Below are 15456 nucleotides of genomic sequence, written 5' to 3'. Positions count from 1 at the left end.
TTCACCTAAACTTTGAACACAAAATAAATGGCGTTTCACGTTTTTTATTTTATTCTGGGGTTATCATCCTTTTGAATCTGGCGGGTAAATGCTGCCAGTAGATGTCGATGTTTCAGATAGACCTGGCTTGTGCATCACTGTGTAACGTCTGCTTCCAACTTACACTCTTAAACACATAGATCCCCTGAACACAGCTCACTTTGCAGCCCACCTTCCAGCTCAAACACTCTCAAACACATAGATCCCCTGAACACAGCTCACTTTGCAGCCCACCTTCCAGCTCAAACACTCTCAAACACATAGATCCCCTGAACACGGCTCACTTTGCAGCCCACCTTCCAGCTCACACTCTCAAACACATAGATCCCCTGAACACAGCTCACTTTGCAGCCCATCTTCCAGCTCACACTCTCAAACACATAGATCCCCTGAACACAGCTCACTTTGCAGCCCACCTTCCAGCTCACACTCTCAAACACATAGATCTCCAGAACGCAGCTCAGTCTCCAGCCCACCTTCCAGCTCACACTGTCAAACACATAGATCTCCAGAACGCAGCTCAGTCTCCAGCCCACCTTCCAGCTCACACTCTCAAACACATAGATCCCCTGAACGCAGCTCACTCTCCAGATCCCAATCACCTGAATTCTGATCACCTGTTTACACACCTGTAGGTCATTATCACACACTATTTAGTTCAGTTCTTTGCATCCCATCATTGGGAGGTACTGTTTGTTTTGATACACATTCTAGTTTCCGTATTAGTCCTCCTGTGTATCATAGTTTTTGGCCTGTTCCCTGCCTGCACTTTTGCCAATCAGATTTCCTGTCGTCAGCGTCTTGCCTGAGTTCCCGGACTACATTATTTGCCTTTTCCCTGGCAGTAGTGTTGCCTTTTTGGACTTCCTGTGTATGACCTTCTGCCTGCCCCTGGTCCCAGCTACCTGCCTCCTCCTGTGTATGACCTTCTGCCTGCCCCTGGACCCAGCTACCTGCCCCTGGACCCAGCTACCTGCCTCCTCCTGTGTATGACCTTCTGCCTGCCCCTGGACCCAGCTACCTGCCTCCTCCTGGATGACCTTCTGCCTGCCCAGCTACCTACCTGACCTTCTGCCTGCCCCCTCCTCCTGTGTATGACCTTCTGCCTGCCCCTGGACCCAGCTACCTGCCTCCTCCTGTGTATGACCTTCTGCCTGCCCCTGGACCCAGCTACCTGCTACCTGCCTCCTCCTGTGTATGACCTTCTGTCTGCCCCTGGACCCAGCTACCTGCCTCCTCCTGTGTATGACCTTCTGCCTGCCCCTGGACCCAGCTACCTGCCTCCTCCTGTGTATGACCTTCTGTCTGCCCCTGGACCCAGCTACCTGCCTCCTCCTGTGTATGACCTTCTGCCTGCCCCTGGACCCAGCTACCTGCCTCCTCCTGTGTATGACCTTCTGCCTGCCCCTGGACCCAGCTACCTGCCTCCTCCTGTGTATGACCTTCTGCCTGCCCCTGACCCTGCTACCTAACTCCTCCTGTATGACCCAGCTACCTAACTCCTCCTGTATGACCTTCTGCCTGACCCTGCTACCTAACTCCTCCTGTGTATGACCTTCTGCCTGACCCTGCTACCTAACTCCTCCTGTGTATGACCTTCTGCCTGACCCAGCTACCTGCCTCCTCCTGTGTATGACCTTCTGCCTGCCCCTGGACCCAGCTACCTAACTCCTCCTGTGTATGACCTTCTGCCTGCCCCTGGACCCAGCTACCTAACTCCTCCTGTGTATGACCTTCTGCCTGACCCTGCTACCTAACTCCTCCTGTGTATGACCTTCTGCCTGACCCTGCTACCTAACTCCTCCTGTGTATGACCTTCTGCCTGACCCAGCTACCTGCCTCCTCCTATGTATGACCTCCTGCCTGCCCCTGGACCCAGCTACCTGCCTCCTCCTGTGTATGACCTTCTGCCTGCCCCTGGACCCAGCTACCTGCCTCCTCCTGTGGTACTTTACAAAGAAAACACCTGCTGCGCCCTGCGCTTGAAACAAGCTCTCTGTCTCCCATCGTATTCATTATACACTGTCACTAACTATTAGTAACTAACAGGGAAGAAATCAGAGGACAAGCACAGAGCGTGACTTGGCCAAGCTAGACCAGCTCATGGAGTTGCTGGAGCTGTTTGTAATCCACACCAACCAACTTTAAACTGGTAGCCAGTCATTGTCTGATGTGAAGCCGTTCCCTCTCAAGCTTTTAAGGCACACTTGCAGTCAACTATTGCTGCAGAATTAGTTAGCACAGATGCTTTCAAAGGCATTGCGTGACCGCATCACATGCATACTGAATCGTCAGGCAGCCGACTTTGATCCAACCTCTGCAGCTCGATCTTTAATCTGGTTTTAATGTCCCTGAATCCCAAGTGTTAGTGGAGAGAATATTATCTCTGTGAATAACTGTCATCAGTCTTGAGAAACAGAACTATCACCTCTCTGGCACGCAGTCTGCTTGAAGATGAACCAGACATTTGTGTTTGGTTGAACAGAAAGGACAGACAGACAGACAGACAGACACTTGTACACTCACACAAACAAACAGACACACACACACACACTTGTACACACACCTGCATAATATTGAGCACATTCATACATTAAAAAGACAGTGAAAAATTGGATTTCAAAACACATTGCTATGTCCTGTATGCAAAAGCTTTTCTTCATCCTAGTCTGATGGGATTAGCATTTTACTGGAGCACTGTGGAATGCTGCAGCCCGGATCTAGATATGACACATCGATGTGTGGGTGTGTTGAGTTTATGTCTCCCATACAATACAGGAAATGTGTCATAACTAATATTTGTAAATGTGTCACAACGTCGCAATAAATAACATGATTTATCTAATGCACTGAACCCAGAACTCCCTGGAAAATGGTCAAGTTACTGAGTGGACTAACCTGGTTGGAGTAATAATGTGAAATTTGTGAAAATTATGGTAATGTTCTTTTAGTGTGAAAGCTGTTTGAAAAGACGGGTGGAGTTTAGCCTTCTGTTGTGACATCACCTGGTGATAAATTAGATAAAAGACCAATTAAGAAGAGAGTTGCAAACCAATAATAACAACTGGTTTTTTTTCAGTTCTCAACCCTCCCCACTCAGAACAGTCCCAGACAATCCTACCAAAATTCTTGCTTGAGAAATTGCTTTTCGCTAAGATGCTATTTAAAAAAAATATTTTGACCAGTTACATTTTTTAAAATCACAATAAGGTACTTAATGGTTACCCAGAAATGACTGGGCTTTTAAGATATTTAGGTCTATGGTAACTTGTAGCTGAAGTACGTTCTGTATGAGAGTATGCCGTTAAAGATCTCTAGGTTTCTGTTACGGGGTAGTACTGAAGCTAATAGCTACATCCAGTATGATGATGTTATGCTGTTATAGTTTGTATTCTCCAGACTCCTGTCATAGTTTCCACTAAGCAAGTGTCTCTGACCTTTCCCAAAATGGCATGCCAGGTATTCCTAACATTCCTTGGCGAAGGTTGGTGAAAACTCTGTCAAGGCTCCCCTATAAACAAGCAACTATCCAGGTCACCGTGAAACGCTGTGGAAGACAGCCTGCATTGCAAACATTCTGGAGGTTCTACAGTACACACCAGGATTCCATTAGACTACACCAGGATTCCATTAGACTACACCAGGATTCCATTAGACTACACCAGGATTCCATTAGACTACACCAGGATTCCATTAGACTACACCAGGATTCCATTAGACTACACCAGGATTCCATTAGACTGCACCAGGATTCCATTAGACTACACCAGGATTCCATTAGACTACACCAGGATTCCATTAGACTACACCAGGTTTCCATTAGACTACACCAGGATTCCATTAGACTACACCAGGATTCCATTAGACTACACCAGGATTCCATTAGACTACACCAGGATTCCATTAGACTACACCAGGATTCCATTAGACTACACCAGGATTCCATTAGACTCCTTCATTGCAAACATTCTGGAGGTTCTACAGTATACACCAGGTTTCCATTAGACTACACCAGGTTTCCATTAGACTACACCAGGATTCCATTGGACTACACCAGGATTCCATTAGACTACACCAGGATTCCATTAGACTACACCAGGATTCCATTAGACTACACCAGGATTTCATTAGACTACACCAGGATTCCATTAGACTACACCAGGATTCCATTAGACTCCTTCATTGCAAACATTCTGGAGGTTCTACAGTATACACCAGGTTTCCATTAGACTACACCAGGTTTCCATTAGACTACACCAGGATTCCATTAGACTACACCAGGATTCCATTAGACTACACCAGGATTCCATTAGACTACACCAGGATTCCATTAGACTACACCAGGATTCCATTAGACTACACCAGGATTCCATTAGACTACACCAGGATTCCATTAGACTCCTTCATTGCAAACATTCTGGAGGTTCTACAGTATACACCAGGTTTCCATTAGACTACACCAGGTTTCCATTAGACTACACCAGGATTCCATTAGACTACACCAGGATTCCATTAGACTACACCAGGATTCCATTAGACTACACCAGGATTCCATTAGACTCCACTGAGAAAGGAATGGTGGAAAACAGATGAGACAGACACAGGTAAAGATAAAAAGTATTCACACCCCCCCTTTTTTCCTGTATGTCTCCATTAACCAAACCCAGCAGTATCTCAGCCCTGCCCTTAAAGGTCCTAACATTAAAATCTCATATTGTTGCATGAAAGTTTCAATAACATGTTGGGACCGCTTTGGAAAGGTATAACGTTGTAACCGACAGAAGATGAAGAAACAACCAGGTAATATATCCACACCCTCTCTGCGGGTTACATGAAAGAAAACTTCATCATACTTACCAACGTTTTGCACATAACCCAGCTAACACATAACGTTCTGAGAACCTTAGAGCTTGGTGAGGGAATGGTCCTGGTAATGTTGTAGGAACGTTCTCCAACTGGTTTGACATTTGGAATTCTCAGAAATAACTTTCTGTGGGAATTTTAGGATTTCAGCATAACTTTCCCTACAGCTTTCCTCGTGGATCTATTTAGTCATACTCTCAAATTGTTCAGAGAATGTTAAGAAGACATTCCATTAAAAAAAACAATAAAACTTTAGTAACGCCCAGAGAACATTCCAGGAATGTTATTTAAAAACATATACATTCCATTCTCGGAATCAACAAAACTCTCTATAACCTCTATCTTGTTAAGTGTGTTCAGTTTTCCACGCCCACTAATTGGTCACACCTGATCTTAATGAGTGTTTGCTTCCTTTGAAATGGGGTCTGTTTGAAATGACTAAAATGAACAGTTTTGTATGCATTAAAACAGGACATGCTAACTCCATCCTGGTGACACAGTGGACCAAATCCATGGATAGAGAACACAAGATTATAAACTTAAATCTCACTGATGCCGTGTCACAATTAAAAATAATACATTTTTGCATGATTAACACCTAAAGAAATGAATTTCTATGTGTGCTATTTGCACTTGGAGTAAAAAAAGGAAAAAAGCCAAAATAAGCTAGAAGTGTTATTAAAAAGTCTTCCCTAAACATTCAGTGAAAACTTTAGGAAAGTATTTTAAAAAATAAAATAAAATAACCGAATAAAACCTCCTAGGAAAACGTGAACGGAACCATAGTAAGACGTTCTCAGAACCTCCCTGCAACTATACAATTAATATTCCCAGAACAGGTGAGGAACCGGTCAATAACCTTATGGCTCCGTTCCCAGAACCAATGGGAAACAAAAACATACATCCCTACAACTTCAATGGAACCAAATGTGTTAAATGGGAATGTTCTGCAAAAGATCAACACCATGTACGGTAGAATATTGGGATATTGGGATATTATGATATTGGAATATTGGAATATTGGGATATTGGGATATTGGAATATTGGGATATTGGAATATTGGAATATTGGGATATTGGGATATTGGAATATTGGAATATTGGGATATTGGAATATTGGAATATTGGGATATTGGAATATTGGAATATTGGGATATTGGGATATTGGAATATTGGGATATTGGAATATTGGGATATTGGAATATTGGGATATTGGGATATTGGAATATTGGGATATTGGGATATTGGGATATTGGGATACAATACATTCCTACTGAGTCATCAAACAACTTTCAATAGTCCTAAAAATACTACAACACTACGACTCTTCTCTGACCTCGACAACATCACCCTGGCAACCATGCTAGGAGGTGTGTGTTGGGATCTGTGTGTCACAGCAGGGTGTGTGTGTTGTGTGTGTGTGCAGAGTTTATTCAGCGGTTGTTAAGTCTTTTATGGTTGTATTAATAACAGGGCCTGACCCTCAGCAAATATGAAGATCAAGGAAGAGGGTCGGAGGTAGGAACATGAATGAAAGTGTAAACTTTTTTTTAGTGCTTTAATGACGTGTAGTGACTGGACAGAATACATCAATTAGTGTTTGTCCGTGTGTGTGTGTGTGTGTGTGCGTGTATGCGTGTGTGTGTGTGTGTGTGTGCATGCGTGTATGCGTGTGTGTGTGTATGCGTGTGCGTGTGCGTGTGCGTGTGTGTGTGTATGTGTGTGCGTGTGTGTGTGTGTGTGCGTGTGTGTGTGTGTGTATGCGTGTATGCGTGTGTGTGTGTGTGCGTGCGCGCGTGTGTGCGTGTGTGCGTGTGTGCGTGTGTGCGTGTGTGCGCGTGCGCGCGTGCGTGCGTGCGTGTGTGCGCGTGTGCGCGTGCGTGCGCGTGTGTGTGTGTGTGTGTGTCTGTGTGTGTGTGTGTGTGTGTGTGTGTGTGTGTGTGTGTGTGTGTGTGTGTGTGTGTGTGTGTGTGTGTGTGTGTGTGTGTGTGTGTGTGTGTGTGTGTGTGTGTTGACCAACTAGCTTTCACAGATAGACGCTTATCTGTGTTTCTCAAACGTCAAATTTAGGCCTTAACTCCAAATCTTCTATGGTTAGGGTTAAGTTTTAGGCATGAACTCAGAATGGTTAAGGTTTGGGATAGGCTTAAAACAAAAATTGCAACTTTCTATCGCTAGATTTGAACTTGCAACCTTTGGAATCAGAGGCAAAAAACCTACCCAAAGGTAACAGCGCTCACTGTTGCCCCTAGTGGCAGGTTTTCACGTCATCTCCCAACGTCCTCAGGACGACTGACATGTATCACAGGTGATGACAGGTGATGTTGACTGTTACTGAACACAGTGTGAGGATCTCACACTCACTCGTTCTTATTGTGATCGACAGATGTGTCAAAGACCATAAGAACGTGCATTAAATACATCCCCTAAGGCTGGGCAAGTTAATCATTACACTACTAACACACACACACACACACGCGCACACACACACACACACACACACACACACACACACACACACACACACACACACACACACACACACACACACACACACACACACACACACACACACACACACACACACACACACACACACACACACACACACACACACACACACACACACACACACACACACACACACATAAACACCCCCTCCCTCCACCCGTCTCCTGAGGCATTGTCTATAAGAGCCGCCACCCAACCTCTGAGGAGGAAGAGGAAGCAGAGGCGGAGCAGGACTAGTCTCACTCAGGACAGAATACACACACTCCTAGGACATGAACACTCTCATTCTCTCCTCTCTGCTGTGTTTGGGTAAGTGGTCTGGGCTTGTACAATCATTTGATGTGTTGGGAAGTAGCCTACAGGGACAGACAGACAGACAGACAGACAGACAGACAGACAGACAGACAGACAGACAGACAGACAGACAGACAGACAGACAGACAGACAGACAGACAGACAGACAGACAGACAGACAGACAGACAGACAGACAGACAGACAGACAGACAGAGAGATGTGTTTAGAGGGAAGTAGCCTACACAGACAGACAGACAGACAGACAGACAGACAGACAGACAGACAGACAGACAGACAGACAGACAGACAGACAGACAGACAGACAGACAGACAGACAGACAGACAGACAGACAGACAGACAGACAGACAGACAGACAGACAGACAGACGTGTTTAGAGGGAAGTAGCCTACAGAGACAGAGAGACAGAGAGAGACAGAGAGACAGAGAGAGACAGAGAGAGAGAGAGACTGAGAGAGAGAGAGAGAGAGAGAGAGAGAGAGAGAGAGAGAGAGAGAGAGAGAGAGAGAGAGAGAGAGAGAGAGAGAGAGAGAGAGAGACAGAGAGAGAGAGACAGAGAGAGACAGAGAGACAGAGAGACAGAGAGACAGACAGACAGACAGACAGAGAGATGTGTTTAGAGGGAAGTAGCCTACAGAGACAGACAGACAGACAGACAAAGATATGTGTTTAGAGGGAAGTAGCCTACAGAGACAGAGAGAGAGAGAGAGAGAGAGAGAGAGAGAGACAGAGAGAGAGAGAGAGAGAGAGAGAGAGAGAGAGAGAGAGAGAGAGAGAGAGAGAGAGAGACAGAGACAGAGACAGAGACAGACAGAGAGAGAGACAGAGAGACAGAGAGAGAGAGAGAGAGAGAGAGAGAGAGAGAGAGAGAGAGAGAGAGAGAGAGAGAGAGAGAGAGAGAGAGAGAGACAGAGAGAGACAGAGAGAGAGAGAGAGAGAGAGAGAGAGAGAGAGAGAGAGACAGAGAGAGAGATGATTCACAACCTGTTATGCCTTCTCAGAAACCAGCTGTGTGATGTACCATATGCTAATCTTATTGAAGTATTGAGTGCTCTAGTATTCTACATGTGCTATTTTGTTGTAGTCTGCACTGCTCTGTGTGTGACCAGTTTGGTCCGCTTGCAGTCTTGATTGATATGTATGATTGGTGTGTTCTGGTTGTAGTTTCAGTGCTCTGTGTTTGACTGGTGTGGTCTGGTTGTAGTTTCAGTGCTCTGTGATTGACTGGTGTGGTCTGGTTGTAGATTCAGTGCTCTGTGATTGACTGGTGTGGTCTTATTGTAGTGTCAGTGCTCTGTGTTTGACTGGTGTGGTCTGGTTGTAGTTTCAGTGCTCTGTGATTGACTGGTGTGGTCTGGTTGTAGATTCAGTGCTCTGTGATTGACTGGTGTGGTCTTGTTGTAGTTTCAGTGCTCTGTGTTTGACTGGTGTGGTCTGGTTGTAGTTTCAGTGCTCTGTGTTTGACTGGTGTGGTCTGGTTGTAGTTTCAGTGCTCTGTGTTTGACTGGTGTGGTCTGGTTGTAGTTTCAGTGCTCTGTGTTTGACTGGTGTGGTCTGGTTGTAGTTGTTAGCGCTTTAGGTGTCCTGGGATCCGCGGTGACGTTATCGGCAGAACTGAGCCATGTGACAGATGCGTCAGCCTTGGGGGAAGGGGAGGGGCTACAGAGCTCTCTGGGTGATGAGGATGAGGAGGAACTGGATGAAGATATGTCAGGAGGTACACCTACAGACGGTTCACCCAAAGGTAGGACTGTCAGACAACCCCTCACCCCTAACCCCTAGTCCCTCACCCCTAACCCCTCACCCCTAACCCCTCACCTCCTAGTCTCATGTACCCCCTCGCACCTAAGCCTTTGCTCCTAACCCCTAACCCCTCACCCCTAACCCCTAACCTCTCACCCCTAACCCCTCACCCCTCACCCCTAACCCCCACCCCTAGTCCTTAGTACCCCCTCGCACCTAAGCCTTTGCCCCTTACCCCCTACCCCCTACCCCTAGTACTCTCTAGCCCCTAACCCATGCTTCCTCAATCTACACACAACACCCCATAATTACAAAATGATGACACCTGTCTATATAAGGTCCCACGGTTAACAGTGCATGGCAGAGCAAAAACCAAGCCATGAAGTCAAAGGAATTGTCTGTAGAGCTCCGAGACAGGATTGTGTCGAGGCACAGATCTGGGGAAGGGTACCAAAAAATATCTGCAGCATTGAAGGTCCCCAAGAACACAGTGGCCTCCATCGTTCTTAAATGGAAGAAGTTTGGAACCACCAAGACTCTTCCAAGAGCTGGCCGCCCGGACAAACTGAGCAATCGGGGGAGAAGGGCCTAGGTCAGGGAGGTGACCAAACACCCGATGTGGACAGATAGGAAATTAGGTTCACCTTCCAACAGGACAGTGATCCTAAACACACAACCAAGACAACACAGGAGTGGCTTTTGGGCAAATCTCTGAATGTCTTTGAGTGGCCCAGCCAGAGCCCGGACTTGAACCCTAAAGCCAAAATCTCATTTGGCCGCCTTTCCCTCCAATTCTCTGCTGCCTGCGACTGGAACGAATTGCAAAAATCTCTGAAGTTGGAGTCTTTTATCTCCCTCACCAACTTCAAACATCTGCTGTCTGAGCAGCTAACCGATCGCTGCAGCTGTACATAGTCCATCTGTAAATAGCCCACCCAATCTACCTACCTCATCCCCATACTGTTTTTATTTTATTTACTTTTCTGCTCTTTTGCACACCAGTATCTCTACCTGTACATGTGCATCTGATCATTTATCACTCCAGTGTTAATCTGCTAAATTGTAATTATTCACTCCTATGGCCTATTTATTGCCTACCTCCTCATGCCTTTTGCACACAATATATATAGATTTTTTTTTCTACTATGTTATTGACTTGTTTATTGTTTACTCCATGTGTAACTCTGTGTTGTCTGTTCACACTGCTATGCTTTATCTTGTCCAGGTCGCAGTTGCAAATGAGAACTTGTTCTCAAATGGACTACCTGGTTAAATAAAGGTGAAATAAAAATTAAATAAAAAAATTAAACAATTCTGGAGAGACCTGAAAATAGCTGTGCAGCGACACTCCCCATCCAACCTGACAGAGCTTGACATGATCTGCAGAGAAGAATGGGAGAAACTCCCCAAATACAGGTGTGCCAAGCTTGTAGCGTCATATCCAAGAAGACTCAAGGCTGTAATTGCTGCCGAAGGTGCTTCAACACAGTACTGAGTAAAGGGTCTGAATACTTATGTAAATGTTATATTTCAGTATTTATTTATTTTTATTAGCAAAAACTTCTAAAAACCGGGTTTTGCTTTGTCATTATGGGGTGTTGTGCTATTTAATACATTTTAGAGTAAGGCTGTAACATAACAAAATGTGGAAATCGTCAAGGGTTCTGAATACTTTCCATATTACTCCATCTGTCTCCATCTGTCTCCATCTGTCTCCATCTGTCTCCATATGACTCCATCTGTCTCCATCTGTCTCCATCTGTCTCCATCTGTCTCCATCTGACCCCATCTGTCTCCATCTGTCTCCATCTGACTCCATCTGTCTCCATCTGTCTCCATATGATTCCATCTGTGTCATCTGTCTCCATATGACTCTATATGACTCCATCTGTCTCCATATCACTCAATCTGTCTCCATATCACTCAATCTGTCTCCATATGACTCCATCTGTCTCCATATGACTCCATCTGTCTCCATATGACTCCATCTGTCTCCATCTGTCTCCATATGACTCCATCTGTCTCCATATGACTCCATCTGTCTCCATCTGTCTCCATATGACTCCATATTACTCCATCTGTCTCCATATGACTCCATATGACTCAATCTGTCTCCATCTGTCTCCATATGACTCTATATGACTCCATCTGTCTCCATATGACTCCATCTGTCTCCATCTGTCTCCATATGACTCCATATTACTCCATCTGTCTCCATATGACTCCATATGACTCAATCTGTCTCCATCTGTCTCCATATGACTCTATATGACTCCATCTGTCTCTAATAATCAGAAGGTGTAAATAACTCCTGTGGTTTCCCAGCAGTGGTGCGTCACAGTAAGAACAGAAAGGAAAAGGGGATAAAGGGTCCGAAAGGCAAAGGGAATCCTGGAAAGAGGAAGAACAAGAACAGTAGTAGACGCACCACGGCCTTCAACCCTGAACACACACCAGGACACACGTTGGAGTTCACGGCCGACCACACACACCAGACCTCAGGACTTGTTACAGAGGACCCTTGTAGCTCCTCCCACCAGGCATACTGTATCCATGGAAACTGCAAGTACATGGCGGATCTGAGAGAGCCTGTGTGTGTGTGAGTACGACACAAATCTACTTTTAGTACTGTGCGTGCGTTGGTGCGTGTGTGCGTGCATGTGTGTGTGTGTGTGTGTGTGCTGATGGATGGAAAGGATTGATTGGACAGATAGACTGATTCATTAATTGAGTGATTAACTGTTTGGTTGACTAACTGACCAACTTGTGTTTTGATGTATTGATTGGTATATTAGTTGATTGATTAATTGATTTATCCTTTCCCCTGCAGCTGTGAGAAGGGTTACGACGGTGAGCGCTGTGGCATCCTGCTCCTACCTACGAGGACGGATGAAGAGGAGGAGAGAAGCATCGCTGAGGTGGTTCAGACTGTCCTGGTCATCATAGCTGTGGTCCTCTCCAGCATCAGCTGCCTCGCCATACTGCTCATGACCTGCACATAGTGAGTATAGACCCAATACATCCATAACACAGCCATAACACAAAGTTAACACAATGTTAATACAACCATATCACAACCCAACCATACTGCTCATGACCTGCACACAGTGAGTATAGACCCAATACATCCATAACACAACATTAATACAATGTTAATAAAACCATAACACAACCATAACACAACGTTAATAAAACCATAACATAACATTAACACAACGTTAATAAAAACCATAACACAACCATACTACTCATGACCTGCACACAGTGAGTATAAACCTAATACAACCATAACACAACATTAACACAACGTTAATAAAAACCATAACACAACCATACTACTCATGACCTGCACACAGTGAGTATAAACCTAATACAACCATAACACAACATTAACACAACGTTAATAAAAACCATAACACAACCATACTACTCATGACCTGCACACAGTAACACAACATTAAAGGTGACGTACAACAAGCTTCAGTCCGTTGATCTACTGTGTGTGCGGATGGGATTTCTGGAGAAGCGGACACCTTTTGGTAGCATGATATCGGCACCAGTCCCACTCATTCACAAAGTGAAAATACTGATCGAGCTGGTGGAATACATTTTATTATTTTACCTTTATTTAACCAGGCAAGTCAGTTAAAGAACAAATTCTTATTTTCAATGACGGCCTAGGAACAGTGGGTTAACTGCATTGTTCAGGGGCAGAACGACAGATTTGTACCTTGTCAGCTCGGGGTTTTGAACTTGCAACCTTCAATTACTAGTCCAACGCTCTAACCACTAGGCTACCTGCCTCCCCTGGAACAAACTCCAGTAATTTACTTTTTAAAAGGAAATGGTAGACAGGGTGGCGTGAGTGGAGAAACAGAAGAGTCATTGTCTTGTTCTTTTTGATGTTGACTCTCTGCCTGACAAAATGATGTTAGGATATTTCAGCTATCCCGTACGAGCTCACGTTACCTCGTTACAGGTGCTAAGCTTATGGGCACGTGGCAGCAGTGTATAGGAAGGTGGCTCCTGGGTATGAGAAGGACATGAGACAAAGGAATGTATTTATATAAGAGCCAATTCTTATTTTCAATGACGGCCTAGGAACAGTGGGTTAACTGGTCTAGGAACAGTGGGTTAACTGGTCTAGGAACAGTGGGTTAACTGGTCTAGGTACAGTGGGTTAACTGGTCTAGGAACAGTGGGTTAACTGGTCTAGGAACAGTGTGTTAACTGGTCTAGGAACAGTGGGTTAACTGGTCTAGGAACAGTGGGTTAACTGGCCTAGGAACAGTGGGTTAACTGGTCTAGGAACAGTGGGTTAACTGGTCTAGGAACAGTGGGTTAACTGGTCTAGGAACAGTGGGTTAACTGGTCTAGGAACAGTGGGTTAACTGGTCTAGTGGATTAACTGGTCTAGGAACAGTGGGTTATCTGGTCTAGGAACAGTGAGTTAACTGGTCTAGGAACAGTGGGTTAACTGGCCTAGGAACAGTGGGTTAACTGGTCTAGGAACAGAGGGTTAACTGGTCTAGGAACAGAGGGTTAACTGGTCTAGGAACAGTGGGTTAACTGGTCTAGGAACAGTGGGTTAACTGGTCTAGGAACAGTGGGTTAACTGGCCTAGGAACAGTGGGTTGTGTTGGCAACCGCTGAGGTTGTGTTGGCAGCCGCTGAGGTTGTGTTGGCAGCCACTGAGGTTGTGTTGGCAGCCACTGAGGTTGTGTTGGCAGCCACTGAGGTTGTGTTGGCAGCCACTGAGGTTGTGTTGGCAGCCACTGAGGTTGTGTTGGCAGGCTGAGGTTGTGTTGGCCACTGAGGTTGGTTGTGAGGTTGGCAGCCACTGAGGTTGTGTTGGCAGCCACTGAGGTTGTGTTGGCAGCCACTGAGGTTGTGTTGGCAGCCACAGCCACTGAGGTTGTGTTGGCAGCCACTGAGGTTGTGTTGGCAGCCACTGAGGTTGTGTTGGCAGCCACTGAGGTTGTGTTGGCAGCCACTGAGGTTGTGTTGGCAGCCACTGAGGTTGTGTTGGCAGCCACTGAGGTTGTGTTGGCAGCCACTGAGGTTGTGTTGGCAGCCACTGAGGTTGTGTTGGCAGCCACTGAGGTTGTGTTGGCAGCCACTGAGGTTGTGTTGGCAGCCACTGAGGTTGTGTTGGCAACCACTGAGGTTGTGTTGGCACTGAGAAATATTTGGGTGTACGAGATTTGACCTCAGAAGAGTTACAGGGTGTGTTGAGTGTTGGTGTCCCGTCCTTTCAGGATGTTGGCCTGAGGTCGGACTAGATAGGTTTAAATAGTGGAGTAGGGTGGTGTGTTTTAAATGAGTGTACGGGTAGATGGTATTTGTTGATTCATTTTGACTTTTTTTTCAAGCAAAGTACAAGGTAGTTATACTCCAGCCTAGTAGGGGGCAGTAATGCCACATTTATTGGATGCCAACTGCCATTAAAGCTCATGGAAGAAGTCTTCCCTTGTTAGTAGGAGCAAGCTGACAGCCTGGATAGCTGCCTTTAGCCTGATCTGCAGACAGTGAGTATAGACCTAATACAACCATAACACATCGTTAATATAACCATAACACAACCATAATGCAACCGAACCGTACTGCACATGATCTACAAACAGTGAGTATAGACCTAATACAACCATAACACAACATTAACACAACCGTAACACACTGTTTATATGGCACAACGTTAATACAACCATAACACAACATTAACACAACCGTAACACACTGTTTATATGGCACAACGTTAATACAACCATAACACAACATTAACACAACCGTAACACACTGTTTATATGGCACAACGTTAATACAACCATAACACAACATTAACACAACCGTAACACACTGTTTATATGGCACAACGTTAATACAACCATAACACAACATTAACACAACCGTAACACAATGTTTATATGGCACAACGTTAATACAACCATAACACAACATTAACACAACCGTAACACACTGTTTATAT

At 45.3% G+C, this 15456-nt stretch overlaps 1 protein-coding gene and 1 long non-coding RNA gene across 3 annotated transcripts in view; both read left to right on the top strand.

The window, feature by feature from the left end:
• Nucleotides 1-7596: 7596 nt before the first annotated feature.
• The window catches only part of LOC124036659 (proheparin-binding EGF-like growth factor), an 18357-nt gene continuing 10497 nt past the window's right edge, over nucleotides 7597-15456 (top strand). Inside the window, exons 1-4 of one of the 2 annotated variants that reach the window (XM_046351483.1) lie at nucleotides 7597-7722; nucleotides 9292-9471; nucleotides 11799-12069; nucleotides 12301-12471. In XM_046351483.1, the coding sequence (XP_046207439.1) occupies nucleotides 7686-7722; nucleotides 9292-9471; nucleotides 11799-12069; nucleotides 12301-12471 (659 nt within the window). In that variant the 5' untranslated portion in view covers nucleotides 7597-7685. Of the gene's footprint in view, nucleotides 7723-9291; nucleotides 9472-11795; nucleotides 12070-12300; nucleotides 12472-15456 lie in introns of both variants that reach the window. The other variant, XM_046351482.1, reaches the window with a different exon arrangement.
• On the top strand, nucleotides 14380-15191 carry LOC124036660. Its single transcript, XR_006838941.1, has 2 exons — nucleotides 14380-14552; nucleotides 14616-15191. It is a non-coding gene; the product is annotated as an uncharacterized LOC124036660 (long non-coding RNA).

Source organism: Oncorhynchus gorbuscha, linkage group LG05, assembly GCF_021184085.1.
Source record: "Oncorhynchus gorbuscha isolate QuinsamMale2020 ecotype Even-year linkage group LG05, OgorEven_v1.0, whole genome shotgun sequence".
NCBI classification, from domain to species: Eukaryota; Metazoa; Chordata; class Actinopteri; order Salmoniformes; family Salmonidae; genus Oncorhynchus; species Oncorhynchus gorbuscha.
The sequence above is the reverse complement of the archived record's forward strand: the minus strand, read 5'-3'. Positions and strand labels throughout refer to the sequence as shown.